This window comes from Erithacus rubecula, assembly GCF_903797595.1.
Source record: "Erithacus rubecula genome assembly, chromosome: 2".
Classification (NCBI taxonomy): Eukaryota; Metazoa; Chordata; class Aves; order Passeriformes; family Muscicapidae; genus Erithacus; species Erithacus rubecula.
The window spans coordinates 23,013,598-23,034,827 of NC_136685.1; the positions used below are offsets into that span (position 1 = coordinate 23,013,598).

At 37.5% G+C, this 21,230-nt stretch overlaps 1 protein-coding gene across 1 annotated transcript in view; it reads left to right on the forward strand.

The window, feature by feature from the left end:
• Positions 1 to 6,759: 6,759 nt before the first annotated feature.
• TINAG (tubulointerstitial nephritis antigen) overlaps positions 6,760 to 21,230 on the forward strand; it is a 37,328-nt gene continuing 22,857 nt past the window's right edge. Inside the window, exons 1-5 of the mRNA XM_079326408.1 lie at positions 6,760 to 7,249; positions 11,493 to 11,556; positions 12,634 to 12,723; positions 14,217 to 14,331; positions 19,821 to 19,944. Of these exons, the coding sequence (XP_079182534.1) occupies positions 6,880 to 7,249; positions 11,493 to 11,556; positions 12,634 to 12,723; positions 14,217 to 14,331; positions 19,821 to 19,944 (763 nt within the window). The 5' untranslated portion in view covers positions 6,760 to 6,879. The remainder of the gene's footprint in view (positions 7,250 to 11,492; positions 11,557 to 12,633; positions 12,724 to 14,216; positions 14,332 to 19,820; positions 19,945 to 21,230) is intronic.

A 21,230-nucleotide genomic window follows, 5' to 3' on the forward strand; every position in this document is an offset into this window, starting at 1 on the left:
AAAACCTGAGCCTTCAGCAGTGTCCACACTGAGTTCTCCCCAGTGTCTCGGTCCTTTGAACCACAAGTCATCCCTCAGGTGACTGCGACATTGTGCTCAGGACCTTTGCATTGCAGCCCTGTCCCAGAGTGCAGGAGCATTTTATCTCCTGAAGTCTTGTGATTAAGACTGACATTTTAATGAGAATCCATGTTGTTTTCATTAAAATTAATGTGATGAACTATTTTATGAAACACTACCATAAGGAAAAACATTAAAATTAAGACCAGCTTAAGTAGAGTAGCCCAAAGTCTACTCAGCCTTTTGCCCTATTGGACCTGGTATAACTTCAATCCAGCCTGCTTTTAAGCTGTTGGACTCTGTAGCTGTGAAAACAGAATGAAAGATCAGCAATCAGTAAGTCTTTCTCTCTGTAGGTAATGTACAAATTTTAAAGAATATTGTGGAAAGATTGCTACACATTTAAGCGTGGTGTTTTTTGTATCAGTTCCTTTCTCAATGGAAAAATAACAAACATTAACTGTGTAGATCTTGTGAATGGCATACCTATTAACCAGGTGGTGGAAAAAAACTGAAAAAGCATTTTAGTAAGTTCAAGAGAGAGTTTGTGGGGACAGAAATCAACACATACAAATAGAAAAAAAAAAGTATAGAAAAAATTAAAAATAGATAAAAATTCATACATATAAAACCATCTGTAACTATAAATGTGTTAAAAATACTGTAGAAGCTTTAATCGATCTACCTATCAAGGACCTAATAGTATTTTTTGGTTCCAATAAAGCACTGAAATGACAAAAATTCATATTTAAAGCCATGGGATGTGTGTGATCCACAAAAGCCTTAGTCTGCTGTCCTGCCCATTTTTTCCAAGACATTTGTTTTGTTTTGAATTTGCTCCAACCCCAGATTTCTTTTCCTATTGAATTTCATTTTTGTAGAGCCCAAATCCATTCTAGCACATCTAGCTGGGACAATTGTTCACATGGCTTAAGTTTAAGTTTAAATTAACTCATGATATTGAATGAAGCCCATAGGTGAAAGGGACACAAGCAAGAGAAACAGCTACTGGAATTAGAGGAAGAGCAAAGGAGAAATCCTTTCGTTTGCCTCCATGTTGTGATTTTGTTAATCTGTGCATACTTTAAGAAACATTTTCCCTCTCTGTTCAAACATATTCTATCTATGAATAAAATATGAGATTATATTGGCAATTAATTGACAATTTCTAGACAATGTCTAGAAATTCTATCCTGGGAAACCAATGGAAAAAGTATTAGGAAAAAATATTTAAGGAGAGATTATAAAGAGCAAAATAACATGAAAGTGATTGCTTTTTCTGTAGTACTAGTAAATTAATGGATGCTGCTTATTCAATAGCGTGATATATTTAATCCAGGTTCTGATACCTTTACCCTGATTTTAGTAATGATTTTCTGGTAAAATACACATTTCCATCAGGATCACAATGGCAGTTTATCTTTAGTGAGGGCTGAAGGGGATCCTTTCTGCCTCACTTCTCTTGCAATCTGATATGCCACGTTCACCCCCCCCCCCCGTGCATGCTTGTGATGTTTCTTTTGTTGCTACGTGCTATAACTCAAGCCATCATGAAAGTGACTTATTAAAGTTGGCCCAAGTGTTCAGAAGGGAAATGTGTCCAGCACAATATGTGCATTTGGACAGTGCCATACTTGAGAAAACTTGGATGCTGATCAGAATCAGGACAGCCCTCAGCCCCAGGGTTCAACTGGCTGGCATCCAAAGCCTGGTTTGGTAAGCCACAGATCTGTGGTCTTGACTCAGTTTTAATGAGAAAATTGCTTAAATCTCAGGAAGTTCACTAGCTAAAGCTATGCAAAATGAGAAAAGTAAAAGCACAGAGAGAAGGATTTTGTTGGGATGTTAAGAGTAGCAACTCAGGGATACAGAAGGAAAAAACAAATCTTTACCTTAAGGTATAAAAAAATCCTTGAAAGCAGAGAATCAGGAAGTTGCAACTAGACAACACTGAGGATCAGTCTGTTAAAAAAATTAAGATATATACTTACTAGAAGTAAGGGAGCTTACTAGAAGCTGAGGGAGCTGGGGATGTTTATCCTGGAGAAAAGGAGGCTCAGAGGAGAACTTATCACTCCCTAGAATTTCCTAAAATGAGGTTGTAGCCAGGTGGAGGAGGGGGATCAGTCTCTTCTTCCAGGTAGCAGGTGATAGGATAAGAATGGCCTCAGTTTGTATCAGAGGAGGTTTAGATTGGATGTTAAGAAACAGGATGGTCAAGCATTGAAATAGGCTGCTGAGGTTAGTGGTGGATTCACCATGCCAGGTACTGTTCAACAGGTATGTGGATGCAGTACTTGGAAACATGGTTTAGTAGAGAACACAGTAGACTAGATGATACTAAATGCCTTTTCCAAATTTAATGATCCCCTGATTCTAAGATTCACTGGTATGATCAGATGGGGGCACAAAATTGAGATGAATACCAATATGAGCACACAACTGAGATTAACACCAATATGTGCATAACCTCCTTGCAACACCAGCACAATACTTTCTGAGAGCTCACACTGTCAATGAAATACAGTATATATAATCCTGTCTCCTTCATCTCTGACTGGTTGATGAGGTTTGAGATTGGCAAGTTCACATTAAACATCACTTCTCTGAAGCTAAATGCAGCCATGCACAGGTTAATATGCTCACAATAGCTAATGTTAATATGTTCACTGTCTGCACTGATGGCGTAGTGAAGGTGTCATGTGGTCCATCCTATATTGGGGTCACTGCCAAATTTTGGTGCTTGATTGTGTTTCTTGGGAAGTTCCTATTCAGGTGTGAGCCACAATGACTGCTGCTACCTGTTCTGCAAGTCCTAGTGAAACACCATTTAGGAGAGCACCTGCAGCTGTATGACTACATGGGCACAGTGCTGGTTCATGCACAGGGGCCCCCACTCTTCACAGGCTCCACTGGGCTGAGCCCAGAGTGGGCTGACCTTGACACAGTGCAAGAGCATGGCTGGCAAGAATGAGATGGCACCTGCTTGAGACTGACCAAGTGATGCATCTGGCATGGGAAATATGGTCAATTACTGTGGTGGGTAGAGCAAAAAGGCTGTGAGGCATAGCAACCTAATAATATTAATATTATTGTTATTAATCAATATTATTGTTATTAATTAATAGTAAACCATGTAATGCATATATGTAACACCTCTAAAGTAATTTCCTTTTACCTGCAGTTGTTGGCTCTGAACTCTTGGGCATTCATGTGTGTGCATCTCTGTGTGTGAGTAATGGGATTTCTTTAGCATGCACAATTTGGGTCAGCTGCTCTTCCTGTAACCTCCAGCCCTAAATCTGTTAATTAAAATATCTGATGAATTGGGAAAACTGGTGTCAGACACTGTGAAAAACAAGGCACACTGTGACAGGACTCAGACATCTGATGAAATTCATCACATAAGTGACCATTATTCTGAATTACATGTAAATTGGATTAGTATCATAAGACTTGAGATAAGCAGCCCTGAAATTTTGAATTAAAAGTGGCACTGCTTGCTACCACACCAACAACCCACAGCAGTGTGCTGCCAGGCTCTTGCCAAACATGGTGAAGGCACCTCCATTCCTATGCCTGCTCCAAACATACAAAGACTGAATTGACAGTGGGAAGATCACTTAAACACACAGCTTATCCCTGCATAAACACATCTAGGAGCTAGTCATTCACAATTTGAGAGGATGAATCCTATTCTGCCATTAGTGCAAGGTAGAGAGAATGCATTGTGGGATACTACTTTTGTTGAAGCAGTTTTGCCTTGAAAACTTTCACTGCATTTCAACCATTAATAAAAAAGAGTAGTAAGCATAAAGTATTGTGGCCATTAGAAACCAGTGATGCATTCTGTGCCAGAAGTCACCAGTTAAATTTCCATTTGAATTCAATGAAAGGGAAGGATGGTATTGTTACAGAGTTTGAACTGGAGATAAGCAGTTACATGGATCCTCTGATGCACTGAGCTGTGTCTCCTGGCAAGTGACTGGCCTGGGGTTCTGGCATTGTGAATTCTTCCTTAACTGGCTGAGTGTCCCTTCATTTTCCTGGCATAAGATTATAGTACTGCAATTCACCCTGCACAAGCCTTGACTCCAGTTTGCTTTTGGCAGTCAGGACAAGGGGATATGTCACGGTTGTCTTGTCTGATGGGTGGGCTCTGCTGTCCATCCTGGGAGTCACCTTCAGCACCAAGAGTCTTGCCAAACACTGCTATCATTACCCTTCTCTGAAGGTGATGAGATTTTTTTGATGCCCAGTAGCCTCAATCAGACAAATTAGGACAGCTTTTGAAAAAAAGGCTGTGAAACAAACCTGGCCCAGCTATAAAGAAATTCTTGGATGTTTTACCTTTTTGTTTTGTTTTGTTTTTATTTTTAATTTGTTACTTCTCCAATCATTCAGTGGTACTAATATTTGAATTTCTGCCAAATGTGTGGTGTTTCCTAAAGCTCAAGTGCAAACATCAAGAGCTGCTGAAAGAGAAACTAGACAAACATTTTGGCACTTAACTGTGCCAACTAGAACTAGTACTAGGACCCTAACTCAAAATCTTAGGGCAGCTGTTATGATTGGAACAGACTAATCTTCAACAGAGAAAAAGGATCACGTATAGCTTTTACTAAATTGTTACAGATGATTCAGGGCATGCTTTCACGCAGTGAAGACAGAGCTGCTTGGCTTACAGAGGAAAAAAAAAAAATCAATTTGCTGAAGCACAATGGAATAGTTTTGCGGATTTTTTTAAGGTATGATCAGAAGCTATCAAGTGGGAAAAATGGGTTATATCAACTTTGCTGCAAAACAAAGGTGCTTGGAACACAAATTGATTTTTGTGTTCCTTAAAAAAAAATCTAACTCCTGTGTAAATGAGCTGAAATTATTTCCAAGCAAATTCCTTGCCTCTGGTTTATCATCAGCAGGTCTTTGAAGTTAAAAAGAGATATGCCTATTCACTTAATCTGACTGACAGACATTTACCACTTGTGCTTCCAGAGCAAGTAGATAACTCGATAAAAGTATTTCTGAAGATTTGTAATACATAGGAGATTTGAATTTTGCTAATGTCAGTGCAAATCAGAGGTAATTCTCTTGGAGCTGACAGAGCTGCACCGACGTAAGGAAAAGAAATGAGTTATAATTTCCAGAGAGCACTTCACTGTTTCCATGAATATATCCTTTCTCATATCCCTGGTATTTGTTGCATCATTGCAGTCAGTGACAGAATTAAGGTTGTCCAGATTTTTCTATTATGAACAAAGCAATAAAAAAAAAAAAAAAAAAAAAAAAAGCAAAGCAAATGTGAAGGTTAATATTTATGTGCTATTAATGGACAGTGATTGCCTGTTGCTGATCTTGCCCTTTCTGTTATCTTTCACACAGAAGATTTCCTGCAAGAGAGAAAAATAAAAATTGTGTGGTCAGATGTAATTTTCCCTCATCTGCAGCTCCTTAGTTGTGACAAGGACAGTATAGGAGGCAGGTCCAATAAAAGCATTGCCATCAAGAAATTGTGTTGAAGACTTCAACATTTGGATTACAAGTCCAAATATAAAAACAAACACACACTTTTACTCCTAATGACTCTACCATTCATGGCAATGACTGTGCTTTCAAAAGTAGCTGCCTTTTGATGCTGTGCCTTTCCATGGAGCCCAGCTGTAGTCACAAAGGGAAAAATCCCCTTAATTCCCTAAAAAACAACCCACCATCAACTTCTCCTGCTTCCTCTCACTTACTAAGAAAAGGAGACAGAAGGATGGCTGGTTTTTGCCTCTGCTTGTTCAGCTCTAGAGACTTAAATTGTCCTGTTCAGATTTGGAATTGAGCGTGGGGTTTTTTATTTCAATTAAGCCTTATGTGTTATCTCTGGTAAGAACTTCAAAGTTCTTCAGTACTTTTTTCTGAATCTTTTTTTGGCAACAGTACCTCATATATTTCTTTAAGCCCTCTGTTCAAAAACTTGGAGATTACAGATTAAGTAGCAAAGGCTGTTAGACTTCTCCTTAATATCTACTTTTAATTTTTTTTTGTGGATATATAAATACAGCCACTTAATTTTTAATTAGAAATGAACCCTTATCAATGTGTATTTATTATGTTAATTAGAATGACTGCCAAGTTCATTTTGACTACAGAAATGCAAATCTTAAAAGAATACCTTTGAGGAATAGTTTATACTGAATCTCATCTGATTTTTTTTCTGAATTTGCCCAGAGTAAAACAAGTGAAAAAAGTTAAACATATAAGGTTAAGCTAGACCACTGGAAATAAAATTTAAATGGGCGATGCAGAATAATTTTACTGCAGTGATGTCACCCTGCTTACCAGAAAGGAAAATTTAGATGAGCTACAATCTAAATTTAAAGGTTTTCTAATAATTTCTAAAATATGCTGGTTTTAGGTACACAGAAAGAAAGAGAGCTTCCTTTGACACCATGTACTCATTCCTCACATTGTTTTGATTTTAGAAGTCTGAAGGATAGAACTAAAATACTGGATCATGCATATTTTGTATATGTTGAAACTTTGCTATAAAGTTTCTCACTTGCAAGAGATCGCACCAAAGTTTCATAATGATGAATACATAGTTGTGGCTCTATTTCCAGTATCTCTGTATCTTGGGCAAATAAATCAGTTTACAACATATCTGACTAATAATTAACACATGCAGAGTCTTCCTAGAAAACTGTAGTCTGCAGCTTTCTGTTCAGATTTCTTTCTGATTGCTAACTGGAGGCACTACACCTAAAGTAAATGAACATTTGCTGAGAAAGTGAAGGACAACAAGCCTCAAAAAAGGCTTCTAGAGGCACAAGAATGTGGCACAAGATTCAGATATTGCTCTTATATTGCATTGCCAGTGAAGTTGCAATGGTAAAGCATCTTGATCCTAAAAGAAATTCCTCCCGAGGACTTTACGCAGTGGAAGACAATGGTTCTCCTAAGTGGAACAGGATTAAAAGGAATCTGTACCATGAAAATTCCTGCATGATTCGGGGCTGCTGCACAGGGAGAGATGATGACTGCAGCTTTCCCGTTGTCTCCAGAGGAGCCATATGTTACTGTGACCAGTACTGCACCTCGGGCTCTCCTGGGCCTGTGGACTGCTGTGCTGACTACTGGGATGTCTGCCACCACCCTGCAGAGCCCACCAGGTCAGAGGAGCCTTGGCCACCTCCAGCATGGGGTAAGAGCGAGAAAATGCTCCGCTGGCTTTAGTGCATCGCAGTGAAAATGTATGAATTGCTGACCAGTCTCTAGAGTGTATACATCCTGAAAGGTATGACTAAAGACATAGGGGACAAAGTATGAAACTGGAGTGAGAATTATACTCATATATATACTAGTATATATATATGCTGCTATTGCTTTGTCTCTAGGACATTAGTGTTGTTATAATTGCATTTCTCTTGGACAGAACCTGTCTTTTACTTGAAACTTCTCAGAGAATTTTATTGGGTCAAAATTAGTGTAAACTGAAACATTTCAATAGTGTTTCACAGATTAACATGAGATGAACAGCAAGCTCTAAATATTTGTAACCTTCAGTACAAACAAATCTTCAACAAAACTGAGGGCTATCCTGAATGACACTGCCCCGAGGTGTTCTGCAATGCTTTTGATGCAGCACAGCTTTCCTGCAGAAGTCTTAGTTTCTTACTACCTAGTTTGCAGTGGAAGTCCCTTCAGGACTACTGTAAACTTGGTCTAACTATTTTTACTACTAAATATTGGCAAAAAAAAAAAATCAAACAGCTGGTCCTCCCTTGGCTTGTGGATAGGACAAATCTCTGCTGGTGAAAATAATTGGGTGTTGTGGATTTTCAGACTATGTAGCTTCCTGTCAGTACATCAAATCTGGCCAATGATATAGAGAATGTAGCAAAGTTTCAAAAGCCTAAAATCAACAAAATACTACTGTGACTTTATAAAATTACCTGTCTCTTTGGAATAACCTTGCTGCTTGCAGTTCAGCACTCAGAACACAAGCTCTTCAGGAGGCTGTGCTCTTAGGCACAGAGCCAAAATTTGATAAGTGCGAGTGACAGAAATACTCCAAAGCAAATTTGATTTTCCAAAGTGTTTCTAACCATTTAAAAGAATGTTCTAGGGCTCTTTGTGAATAAAGACTTCCCCCCCCCCCCCATTTTTATTTGGTGCAGTGTTGTGTATTATTTTTGACATGGGTTTTTTTGTTGCAAGTTCTACATAAACATGTGGCTGTATTTTTGCCCAGAGCTGAGAGCTGGTAAAGCTACTTTGGCAAACTGTCTCATGGAGCTGAATCACTACAAAACCTGCAGCAATTTGCCATGTGGTTGCTGCCACAAGTCTAACTCTAAAAGGTAGAAGTGTAACAGAAAATTTAGATAAGGCCTTAGGTGACAGTAAATATTTTTGCTTCCTTCTTAATCAAAATTTTTCATTTGTGTTTGCCATTTTGTAACTCCTAACATACCTGCCAGGGGTAGTAGTTATATTTACAGTACCTTTACTTGTCCTATAGACAATCTTATAATATTTTTAATATGTCATGTCACAAAAAATTCTGGTTTCTGATCTTTAAAGTGATGGAAAGTCTGCAATTTAAAAAAAATCTCTTTATTGGATATTCATTATGTAAGTAATTTAGAGGATAAAAGGTGAAAAATAAAGACAAAATAAAGCAGAACTGCCTTTATAAACCCAGCCTTCAGGTTTTTTTCCCCCTATGGCTTTTATGTGTAGTTACAGAAGAAACTGCATGTTCCTGCCTTAGATGCCAAATGGAATTTCAGGGTCTTTTTATTATAGTAGTATTTTAAATTTTATTGTTAGAGGAACTTTTTGAGATTTATCTCAGAATTTACTTATTATTTATTTAATCTCTGTGTCAGTTATTCTGATTGTACAAAAAGCCCTGTCAAAATCCACACACTGGGTCTCACCCTATTGGTGGCAAAAGTTTCATCCAGTGAGTTTGCTGATGGCTTTTACATGACAGATGTGATCTGACTTACAAGGGAATAAATCTGAAGATATATCACTGACAGAAATACTCACACTAATGATGGAAACAAATGAAATAAGAACCATTAAGGGTATATGAATGAACTGTGAAGGAAGTCTCCATTTCTCAGATTCTCATCTTTCCATTATTGATTTTCACATAATAAAATCCCATTCACAAAGTCATCAAGCTGCGTCTGCATTTAAATTATTTTCCAACTTAATGCATTAATATTCCAGCCCAATACATTCAGAGCCAGACAACCTCACTGTATTCTCTTATGTCTTTTATCTTAGATATCTCTGTTGTCTCACTGATGCCTCAGACAGTACTCCTGACCCACAGAATATTAATTTGGCTAGGCTAAAGAAACTGCATGGTGTTAATTTTCAATTCCCTAAGCATACATCCTTATAAAGCTGCTTCTGTACTAGTCCAGCTTTGCATTTTATCTTGGGCACAGGCAGTGAGCCCTGCCAGCAGAGCTCCAATGAGGGTGTATTCCATCTCTCAAATGCTGCAGCAATACTTCCTTCTCTTGGTATTTTTGAAATAAATTGCTTGATCCTCCTTCCTGCTACTGTCTGATGCTGACTTTGTGACATACTGTGACAAACTGTAGCTCTTTGGTAATTTGCTTTGAGTATTCTGTGAAAAAAACCTCAGCTCTTAGCTGAAGTTGGATTAAATGTTGAAGTCAATTTGGTCCTCAGACTTCCTTGGTGAGATCTATTTTACCTGTGCCATCTCCCACAGACTGCTGAATTAATAACAGGGAAATAAAGGCATTTGTAGTTAATACCTCACATCCACTTCTGCACTTGGTTATGAAATGATGTAGAGCTTGGAGTGTGTGTTTCTGTCCTGGCAAGGAAGGAGGTGCAGGCAGCTGAGATGGGTGTATGTTTGTGTGTGCATTTTGGAACACTGGACACTGAGAATTTTGGACTTTGTGTGCTGACAGGCACTGACCCACAGGAGGGCACTGCTTTTGATCTGAGGCCATGGAGAAGGCTTCCAAAACTGAGCGATAGAACTGGGATTATGAGTGTGTAGTTTGAATAGAAGTGTGTAATATCCCAAGGTGGAAAATTTGAAATTTGGCATTTTAGAATACAGTATGGAAAGCAAGATGGAGGTTTTAGGCTGGAGGTTTCTCTCATCTTCACCTTCTTCTTCTTGGGTCTAGGTGGGATCTTGTTTAATTGGATAGAAAATTCTGCATCGCAGGTCACGAGTGTTTGGTTATTGGGTCAAAAGAAAAAATAATTTAGATGTTTGTTCTTAATTTGACAGTTCAGGCTTAAAAGACCTTGTAGAGAGAGATACATAGTCATTTTGCCATTTTTTAGCTTGTTAGCTAGAAGTGCTGTAGCACTTGCTGTAACATAGATAAGAACTAATAAACATCTGGGTTGGAACATGAAATTCCATTTCTTGAGCTTTTAATCCCAACTCTGGCAAAAGAGAAAAAAAGAAAACAAAAATGAGACATGAGTGTACCTGGGCAGACAAACTCCAGCCCTGGCTGTGAGAGAGGCATGGCCTTCCTCACACTCGTGCTGGGGGAAAAGCATGGTACCATGCAAGTTTGCAAGTCAACACTGCATCAAAGCTTCTTGAACACGGAGGAAAAGGGAATCCAGGCTCTCAGCAGGGGAACAAACCTGGTGTCTGTGGGCTCACCTATGGGAACAGGCTGGAAAACACAGACCTGTGTGAGAAATGTATAATGTCTGTTATTTTCTCAATCTAACACCCTGTGCAGGCATTCTGGATCATTACTCCACTGAAGCTTTGACAATCAAATGCACTGATGAAATTATTTATGTGGAAGATATTGAAACATACCCAAAATCTTTTCTCAGTGAAGTGCTATCAAATAAAAAAGAAAAAAGAAAAGGAGAGGGATGTATTTTTTTGCAGAACTCATTGCTCAATTTGCATTTTAGAGTGGGTTTTGGAGGGTGAATGAACCATATATTTACCTTGAAGTTCAATTGATCTATCTGTTTCTCAAAGAAGAATTAATCTGACAAGGAAAAAGAATTTATTGTAAGATTTGGAGTCTTCACTATTTTTTTGAATTCTATACCTGTAAAAACTTATTTGTATTTTAATTGCCAATTAGAAACTAATATTTATTAGAAATATTTTCTTTTTGCTACTGGAAAATAGCTATTGATTTTTTTAATGTAAGAGTTCAGTGTTTTGAATCTGATGCTGAATTTATTTACTATGAACGATAATATATTTTCTAAAAAAGTAAAATACATTAAACTGCCTTCATTACTTAGAAGAAACTGGAACCATATTACTGACTATGAGCTAAATAATTCAAGCATACTGCATAAACCAATTAATACAATACTAACAAAAGTTTACGTATTTCACTTGAAGAATTATTTTATTTTCACACATCTATATGTTATGTTGGCAGGTTGTTATAAAGATGGCCGATATTACGGAGAAGGAGCAATAATTAAAGACAACTGCAATTCCTGGTAATGTTTCAGAGAACAGCAAATTGAATTTTATCTAGCATATGTCATGAAACAGGAATCAAGCTATAGAGCACCTTTAAATTCATATTAAACATGTAATTAAATCAAAATGGCTGTAAAAGTAGTGTTAAGTATTAAGATTTTGTGGACGTAGATTACAGTCAACTTAGAAGAACAGCAAGAAGGAAACTGGATTTTCTAATCTAGATATAAACATTAGACTATTAAGATCTCCTCCTCACTGGCCTTATTCTGTTCCTGCTCAGTCAAGCCTAAATTGAAGTGATTTCAGTCTAGACCTGGGCATTGACCTGAATGCAGATCAAGCAAATATCATTAAACTTTATGGAATCCTTCCTCTTTGTTTGTTTGGTTTTTGGGGGAGTTTTGGTTTTTTTTGTTGTGTTTTTTTTTGGTTTTTTTTTAATGAGTAATGAGAACTTATGTTAGCCTGTAAGGAATGGATATATAAACACACATACATATGTATATTTATGTGGAAAGGGGTGAATTGCTTGAGCACCCCTTTCTCTGCCTTGGGACTGAAGCAGACAGTGCAGGCAGGGGAGCTTTGCTGTCAGCCCTGGCAATTGGCTGCCTGAGCTTTGCCTCCCCAAAATCCAGCCATGCACTGGAATTCCAGGGCTCCAGCCCCACCCAAATAGGGCTGGAGCTCCTGCTGTGCTGTAGGGTCCTTGGAGCACCATATTGGGGGCCACAAAACTTTTTCTGGGTTTCCAGGGTTAAACTTCCTCAAAGCATCACATTTTTTTTCAGGAATTCAACACCAACATTGCATTTCCTGGTTTGGCCTCAAAAACATGGAAGCAAATTTTTCAGATACAACCTCTCTCACAAACTGGGAACCTTCCCACCTTCTTCCAACTCATTAGATGGTGAAGCTGGAAGAAATGATGCAATGTTTTCATAAACACTCTTGGCAATTATATTGTTCACACTTTCCCCCCCTCCGTCTGCCTTCTGCTGTTAAAGTGCGTATTTTACCTTTGACAATTTTTTTTTTTTTTTTTTTTTTTTTTTTTTTTTTTTTGTTTAATGATACTCTTGTCCTTTCAGCAAATGTTCCAGTGGTCTCTGGCAATGCTCAACAGACATATGTCTTGTTCGCCAGGACTTAATTCAGCGCATCAATTCTGGAGACTATGGGTGAGAACCCTTTTATTTTAAAGTTTTGTTATGAATCACAGTATTGCTCATTCTTTGTATATACAAATTACAAGGTATGCAGTCTTCTCCACCCTTCCTTCTCCAAATGCATTACAGCAATTTGACAGTGTGTGCATTTGTGAAACTTCCCTAAATCGCTGACACATTATGAAGTTTTAAATGGAAAGATACTGAATATCTCGTGCTGGTAAGAGTTACTGTAAACATCCATCTAAAATATTCTCCAAATTTAGAATAATTTCTTCTCTCTCAAAACATGTTTTGCATCACCTTCCCCATTCTTCACTGTGTTTATTACTTGGGATAGATACTTAAAGTAATTTTTTATGCTCCTTTGGGAGCACTGTTCCATGTACCTGTACTTCCACTGGAAGAGGAGAAGAAGGGTGCAGTGGGATCAAGTTATCAGAACTTTGGAGACTTGGTGTTTTTCTTGCTAACAATCTCATGCCTCTGGCTGGTGCACAGGGTTTAGGGACCCCAAGTACTGGATCTGTGCCTTGGGACTCAGCTGGCTGTTTACAGACAGAGATACAGGGGCAGCCTCCCTAGGATCTGGGGTGCCAAATTCACCAATGAAGCCCATCCAGATTTCAGGCTGTTATGAGTGCTGAAACATTTTGTACTTCATGGGAGACATTTAAACCAACTGCATTATGATAAACAGGCAAGCTGGCCCCTGGAGCATGAACCTGTCTGTTGTTAGTGGTGAACAATGAGATTTGTCACAGGGTGACAGGTGAGGTGTGACTCAACTTCTCCATGTGCTTGCGCTTTCCACTGCCCACAGGGAGACCAAGAGCAATGGGACTTCTTTGGGCAGCATGAATCCCACTCCTTGTTCTTCATAAAAAGCAAGAATGGAATGGGTAAAGAGAAGGGTTGCTCCCCTGTCACTCAGCCCTTACTCAGTAGTAAATTTCAGTGTGTTCCAAATGTCTATGGCTGCAAGGTGTTTTAGAGAACCATGGGGACTCCTTTCTCTCACAGTGACTATTGGTGTAAGACTAGAGCAGAAGGTGTCAGATGGCCTTTTTGCTGGGTTCAACAGTATCTCTCTTCTGGTGCACCAGGCTTGAAGGTGCACTGTAACTCACTACACGAGGCTGCATGTTCTCTGTGGGAAACTGGGCTGGAGCTTGATCTGAGCATAACTTCAAGAGCAATATTTTGAATGAGTGTCTCATTTTCCAGTACTGCCCTGAAGTATTGCACACTCATGTCCTGCAGGCTGATGTGATGCTGACCCCAAATCACCACTATTCATGTACTGCTCTGTTGTTCCATCCTGTAGTGGGAAAAAACCCATAGAAAATATTTTCTCATGCATATTGAATGCAAGATTTTGAAATGCAGTTTCAAAGATTTATATCTGGATGCTTTTGCTAGTTGTACACTTAAATGAGCAATGTGTTAATGTGAGTGGTATCTCTTACCTGGGTCTTCTTTTTTGGTTTTCATCTGTGAGGAAGATGGAAAGCTGACAACTACAGTCAGTTCTGGGGAATGACAGTGGAAGAAGGTTTCAAAAAGCGCCTGGGCACCTTGCCTCCATCTCAGTCTTTGCTGAATATGAGAGAAGTTCCTGTAAGTGTCATGTACACTTGTTAATTTTTTTTATAACTTTATCACATGGAAAAATAAATGTGGACAATTCTAATAGTATGATGTAGGTTTTTGTCACTAAATGCTTCCATGTTGAATATGACATTCCTGGAACAATTCTACAAGTCATAGAATGTCTGACCCTATTGACAGAAATCAAACAAGAAGGAGCAAAGTAAAATCCTAATCACTGTGAAGCTCTGCAGAAGAACTAATGTGTCATTGTAGTTCACTTCTGTAAGAGGGCTCCATATTAATTCTCTCTATTTGCCATCATTACACACATAGCTATAACCACAGAAAAATACATCTGTGCATAGTTTATTAAGGCTAACAGCTGAGACTAAACAGAAATCTTTGACAGAAGCTATGAAAGCATTTTTTGGGTTTTGAACAAATGGACAGCAAAATTATGGGAATCATGGCAAAATGAAATGGTTCTCTACTACCAGCTTTCTAAACCCCTTGTCAATTGCTATTTTCATGACAGCTAAATTAAATTCCTATCATTTATTTATGTTAAAATTAGTTCTGCATCAAAGAAAATATACTTTAAGTCATGTATGTAGGTTAAACAATTTAAGAAAAAATACAAGTAAATCAATCCAGAGTGATTTTTCCAATGCTTTGGATCAGTTATTTAGTTTCCTTCTTAGATTACACAATTTATTGAATTCACAGACCAAAAACCCCAGTATCTCTGAACTATCTATACTAGATAGATCCAAGGTCTGCAAAAGCATAAAGTATAAAAGGTATTTATCTTTTCCTTCAATATAGTTCAGGGAAGTGATGCCATTTGATTATCTATTAGAACTCAATTGTTAATGCTTGTTTATGTGTTGTGGTGTTTCTACAATCAAAAGAAAACTTTCCAAACAATAGTAAAGGTAGCAATATAGGAGCAGCTCTTTAATGAAAGCTTTCAGGTGCACAAAATATCCTTGTGCCTGCCTGATATGGGATTTCCACACATTTTCTAAGTGTAATTAATTAATCAATCTATCTATCTAGCAAATACATCCTATAGAAGATCAGTTATCCTGGTAACCACCCTTGGGCCTGCCCCTTGGAGTCTCTCCAAGGGGTTCTCAGCCCTGTATTTTGTTATTTCTCCTGTGTGCTGGTACAAAACAGGGTGTTCTTATTAGAAATTCTTTTCTTGAAAATAAGACTATTTATTTAAACAGAATTTTAAGAAAGTGGCATATGTGTGAGAAAAGGTAATCTACTGGTATGAAGTGTGAGAAAGCATGAAAAATTATACAGTTGTATATTAAAAACCTACAAAGCTGCAAACATATATATATATATATATATATATATATATATATATATATATATTTATATTTATATTTATATATATATCTAAAAAGTTTTAGGCATCAGTGGCAGAAGAATTTCCCCATGATAGAAAGCCTTGTGGTAACAGCAGGGCAGAGCTGCCAGTTGAATGGGTTTTGGGGAAAGAGGGCATGGCCTCTGCGATAATTTCAGCAGTCCTAACCCTTTTGCTTGATTCAGGCCATTCTTTGTTAGACACAATGTCAGCTCCCTGCAGCATGGTGAGGCATTGGGCTCAGACCCAGATTGGCCAACTCAATGAAAATTACACTCTGAAGGGTTGCCAGAGCAAGAAATGGACAGGAATTAAGCTTTGGAGTTTTGCCTTCTAGGACTTTCTGGACTACTCTTAGCAGCCGAAGAAGGATCATTTCACTTGAAGATGGCAGGTCAAAATAAGACAATGGCATAACAGAATTTAATCCAATATTTAGTAGGTATCTGCCTTAGGTTACCAGTGAACTGCACTGGGGCTCAAAAGAGTTGGATTGATTTGTTGTTTTTGGCATTGTTCTTGAGGTATACAGTATGAAACCTATAAAGTACAGGCAAAGAAAGGATGTCATGTACCCAGCCCAGAGACTGACATCTCCATTGCCAGGTGGGACAAATCCCACCTAGGAAAACAGGAAAGGGAAGATTTCAAGAAATTCTTTATGATACTTCCTTTCCTCCATTCAGTTTGTGGTAGCTGTTCACTCAGCAGTCCTGCATTATCTCCAGCTTGGATTATTGTGATTAAGCTTCCTGCAGCTACTGCTACAATTCTTACAGCCTTTTTTCCACAGATACATTTCTCAGTCATATTTTTTCTGCCTGCTGTCTTATGAAGTCTGTGAGCCACAATCCAACTTCCTCTGGCACTGCCAGATACCCAAGGAGCTTCAATGCATTTTTATCCAGAAATCCAATTTGGCACATTGATGCATTTAGTCATCATGAGATTTCCTTACATGTTGCTACAATTGCATACCTTTCACAGAATTCTAGGAAATCTTTTTACGTACAAAACCTAAAAATAAAAACTAATACTCTCCATATGACTTTATCAACTTCTGCAAAATTCTTAGGGAAATCTCAAACTTCCTGAACTTGCTCATAGAGCTTTTATAAGTTCTGCTATTAATAAAGATATTACCTGCTCACCAGGGTGATGCTTTTGTCTGGAAGTGAAGTTTGACACGATGGTACATTAGAATACCCAAAAGACAACGTTAGTGAGCAAGAACTAAATCTGAACTGAGGACCCTCTGTTGCACAGTGTGGCTAGACCTGAGTATAGACCAACAGATAAATGCACCACTAAAACTGTTTGATTCCTGAAAAAGCTGAAGCTCCTCCATCTGAGAAGGCATTTTCACTGCAGGAGGCTTTGTAATAATTCTTGAAGTTTTGTATAGCACAAGAATAATTGCAACACCTTTGAAATCATTGTGATGCACTTTTGGTGGTATTCTGTCAGCACAAGTCCTGGCAAGAGGTACATTGCAATGGTAAGGCCTTCACCCAAAAATGTGCTCACCTAAGTGCCATCTCACAAGAAAATGAAATACATAATTCGGTAATTAGGCACCATTTTTTCACTAAATATCAAGAAAATCTTAAAAACAATTAGAAAGTAGACAGAGTACATCCTCTGTTCCACTGATAAATGGCTTTGCACAGTGAAAACCCTCAGCAGCTGTAGTTCTCTTGCAAATTGAAGGTCATTCGTGCCCATTTGGTCTTCACAAAGCAAGTGATCTCCAGAATCTTTTTGCAACATTTAAAAAAGAATTGCTTTCCTCAGGAAACTATTTCCATATTTGCAAATTCAGTTATCTTTGGCCTTTTTTCTCATATTGTTCATCTATATTTTCTGAAGCAGTCGTTGAAATTTGAGTGCTCTTTTATATCCTCTTACCTTCCTGCTTTGGCCAGGCTTCTAACTTGACTGAAGAGGGTACATAGAAAGGTTTAAAAATAGTTCACCAGTCATTTTGCTGATTGCCTTGTGCTGTCTGAAGCTGGTCCATGGAGCACACATTGAGAAACAGTCTAGACTTGAAATTCACCACAGACTAGCAGCATTTCTCAATATCAGGGTTGCAATTTTTTCAGGAAAAAACCCAATGTTTCTGGCTACAGATCAGTCCTGCATTTCTAAATGACAAGGCTGAGGGTTAATGAAGAATTTGCTCTGGGATTTACATTATGGAGCTAACAAATACATTGGCAGTAGGTTAGAAATGCATCAAGTAATACATTGTGAAGACTGGAGATCTATTTAGAATTTTGCTTTTCTCAATTGCCTCATTTGCAATGAGGCATCATAATTAGCACTGTAAGCAGCCATTGCACACATAATTGTGCATAAACATTTGCCAGATTTGGTTTTTTTTTACTGGTTGGTAGTGAACAGTCTCATGATATAAGAGAAATTCTATTTGTTTGGATTTTCTCCTGTATGTTTCATCTTCAAAGTAAATCTTGAGCTAGTGCTTACTCACTAATAATGAACATAATGATAATTTGTCAAGTTATTAATTAAATTAGTTGCTGCTTCCTGAGTGTCACTTGACATTGCAAGGCCCATGTATATAAAAGTCAGAAAAACTGTCTTTTGAAACAGATTAATCAAAATATTGAGATTTATATTTTAGCAAGGTTTAAAAAATTGCTGACCTTGTAAAATAACTGGGTGAGGTGAGATATTCAAAACCATTGAAGTGACCTAACATGTTGCAGTACTCCCTAATGGATTGAGGACTCACAGCCTGCATCTAACCTGCTCAACCTGGAACCACTGGGTCTGGGAATACACACAGACTGTACCAATCTGCCTGTTGGAGCTGTGTCCCAACCTAATGCTAGATATAGAGCTGAGGTACAAGCTTCCTTTTGTCCTCACCCACTTTTTCTCAGCTGTGGGTTTTCTGTGGCAGATCCAGGTGTACAAGCTGGATGGAGGTGCTGCTGTTTTACAGTGCACACAACAAAGTGATCTTTAGCAAAGGGCTAAAATTTGGTTTTCCAAAGAGTCCTCAATTAGTTTGAAAGAACTGGCTTCAAATGTTAAAATCGTCTTAGCAAAATTTGTTTTATGATCATAAAACATATAGCAATTTAGAAAAATGTTTTAGCAGGGATACCAAGAATTAGAAGATAAGTAAATTGAAGTAAAATAAAGGAATTTAAATAGGAGAGAAGCCATTGTGCTTCATAATTTCAGACTGATTATGAGAAAGATGCATCATCTTAGGAACAGATTATCTTATTTCATATATTGTATTTCCTTCTGGAACAGAGATTATCAAAAATTTTTTTGAAACAGATTGATTGCATGGACTAATATTGCAATTCTCTGTGGCCATTCTTATTTCCTTGCACAGAATGATCCATCATTCCATGAAGTTCAACAGTAAAAAAAAAATGGGTCAATGATTTTGATATGTTGAACACATAGCAGATTATTATCAGTTGTACCAGATGGCTATTGCATATGCAAATATTTGTTCAAAGCTTGGAGGACTTTGGAGGAGGACATAAATAAAGACTGAGGGATGAAAGTGCCAGAAATGGCTGGCAAATTGCTTTAGTGAGCAGACCATGAATTTATATGAATTCACTATCAGATTTAAAAGCAGAAGAAAAATCACCGATTTTATTCTGGAAAGGGAATAATTGCTTCAGATTGAATAACCTTTGTGTATGTACAAGACAAATCAATGATACACTCTATTGATTCCCACAGTGACTAAAATTTCCTTCCTACAGCTATGTGTCTGGGAGAACAGGGTAATATGTATTTAAGTTCACTGCTATTTCTAGCAGAGGGCTTTTCTTTCCAAAATTTCCAGCTGGGTCATACTTAGCAAATTTCATAAGGAATTATTGTTTGAGATAAAAATCAGAGTGGAACTGGTCACATTATTCAGGTTGGTAGTCCTGAAGCAGAACCCTCCTGCTCTCAGGGGTCTGTAGCACCCAGCCATGGGGAAATCACCACAGAGTTGCTTGGGAAGTCACAGGGGCCAATGCTTTAGGTTTTCTCAGTCTAAAAATTAAGAATTAGACAAGCAAAATTACAATAAAATTTATGATAAAAATAGGAAATTAAGCATATAAAGATCTATATTTTGTTCTAGGGAAAGTCACTTCCAGAAGAAAAATTTCCTGCAATTTTTTCAGCCATTTATGAGTGGCCTGAGTGGATTCATGATCCTTTGGATCAGCGGAACTGTGGCGCATCCTGGGCTTTTTCAACCGCAAGTAATATTTCTTTTTAATCCTTTGGAAAGTATCAGTGATGCTAGATGTGTGATGAAAATCATAGTGGTTAGTAACAAAATAATACCAGCTCACTTTTCACCTTTTATTACCAAATAAGAATATTTAAAATTGCTACAACTTTCCCTCTATATTGTCCCAAAATCTTTAAATGTCAATCTAAGCTGCAGTATTTTGCTTTTCATAAATTGTGAAACATAAGCATGCAATCAATCTTCATTGCTTAATTTGGTCAGTGGGTGCAGGTTTCTACAACTGCTTCTTTAAATCACAGCAGTAAGAGAAGGAAAGAAGCGTTTAGACAGCTAATCTCAGCTCCCTGAAAAAACAGGCTGAACATGTTCTTTTCCTGATCTGTCTTATTCACTGCAGTTTTAAAAAGAGAGAACCAAGAGCCCTTTTGACAGATTACTGCAGAGATGAACAGAGATCACTGAGGGAAGGACTTTGCAGATATTGTGTCTAATTTTTCTTTTCCATAAACAAAACTTTTTATTTTAATTCACATAATTATTTTCAAAGCAATGTATTGTGAGATGCCTTCAGAGGTTACTTAACATTTGTTGTCGAACATATGTTAATATGTTAAACATATTAAACAATCATAATATTGTTTAACATTTTCAGTCTGAATTTTCAAGATTAATTGTTGCACAACGAACAGACAAGCACTATAATTTTCTTATCACAAATAATTTCTGTAAGTATTCCAAAACTTTACAATAAAAGGCTTTTATACCTATGAAAATAAATTCATTATCATGCGACACCTCACAAAAGCACAACATGCAGTTTTCACCTGACATCAGCAAACTTTGTTTTCTGAAATCTTCCTCAGAATTCACCAAAGTTAGTGTTGATTTTGATGGGGATTTAGATTTCAAGAGATTTTTTTAAGAACTTATTTTAAAATTCAAAAATGTGGGGCTGAAAGTACTACAAATACAATTTAATCACTGGTAATGACTGGCAGTGAGGCTTAATGGCTGTTCCATTGTCAATTGATAAAGAAAGTAGAAGTACTTTAGTTTCACCCACAACTTAGTTAACTTAGTCTGCCTTTAAATCAGTTCATAAATATATAACTACTAAGAATTGTGATTATCTGATTGAACTCAGATAAGATATCTGTGCCTGAGGAATAATTTTGTGTAATAAAGGAAAGAGTTACAAAGTTGCCTACATTTACACTTCAAGATGAACATCTCCAAATATTCTTTGTAATAAAAGCAATATATAATTTCAGTCTTGAATTTTCTTCTTCACAG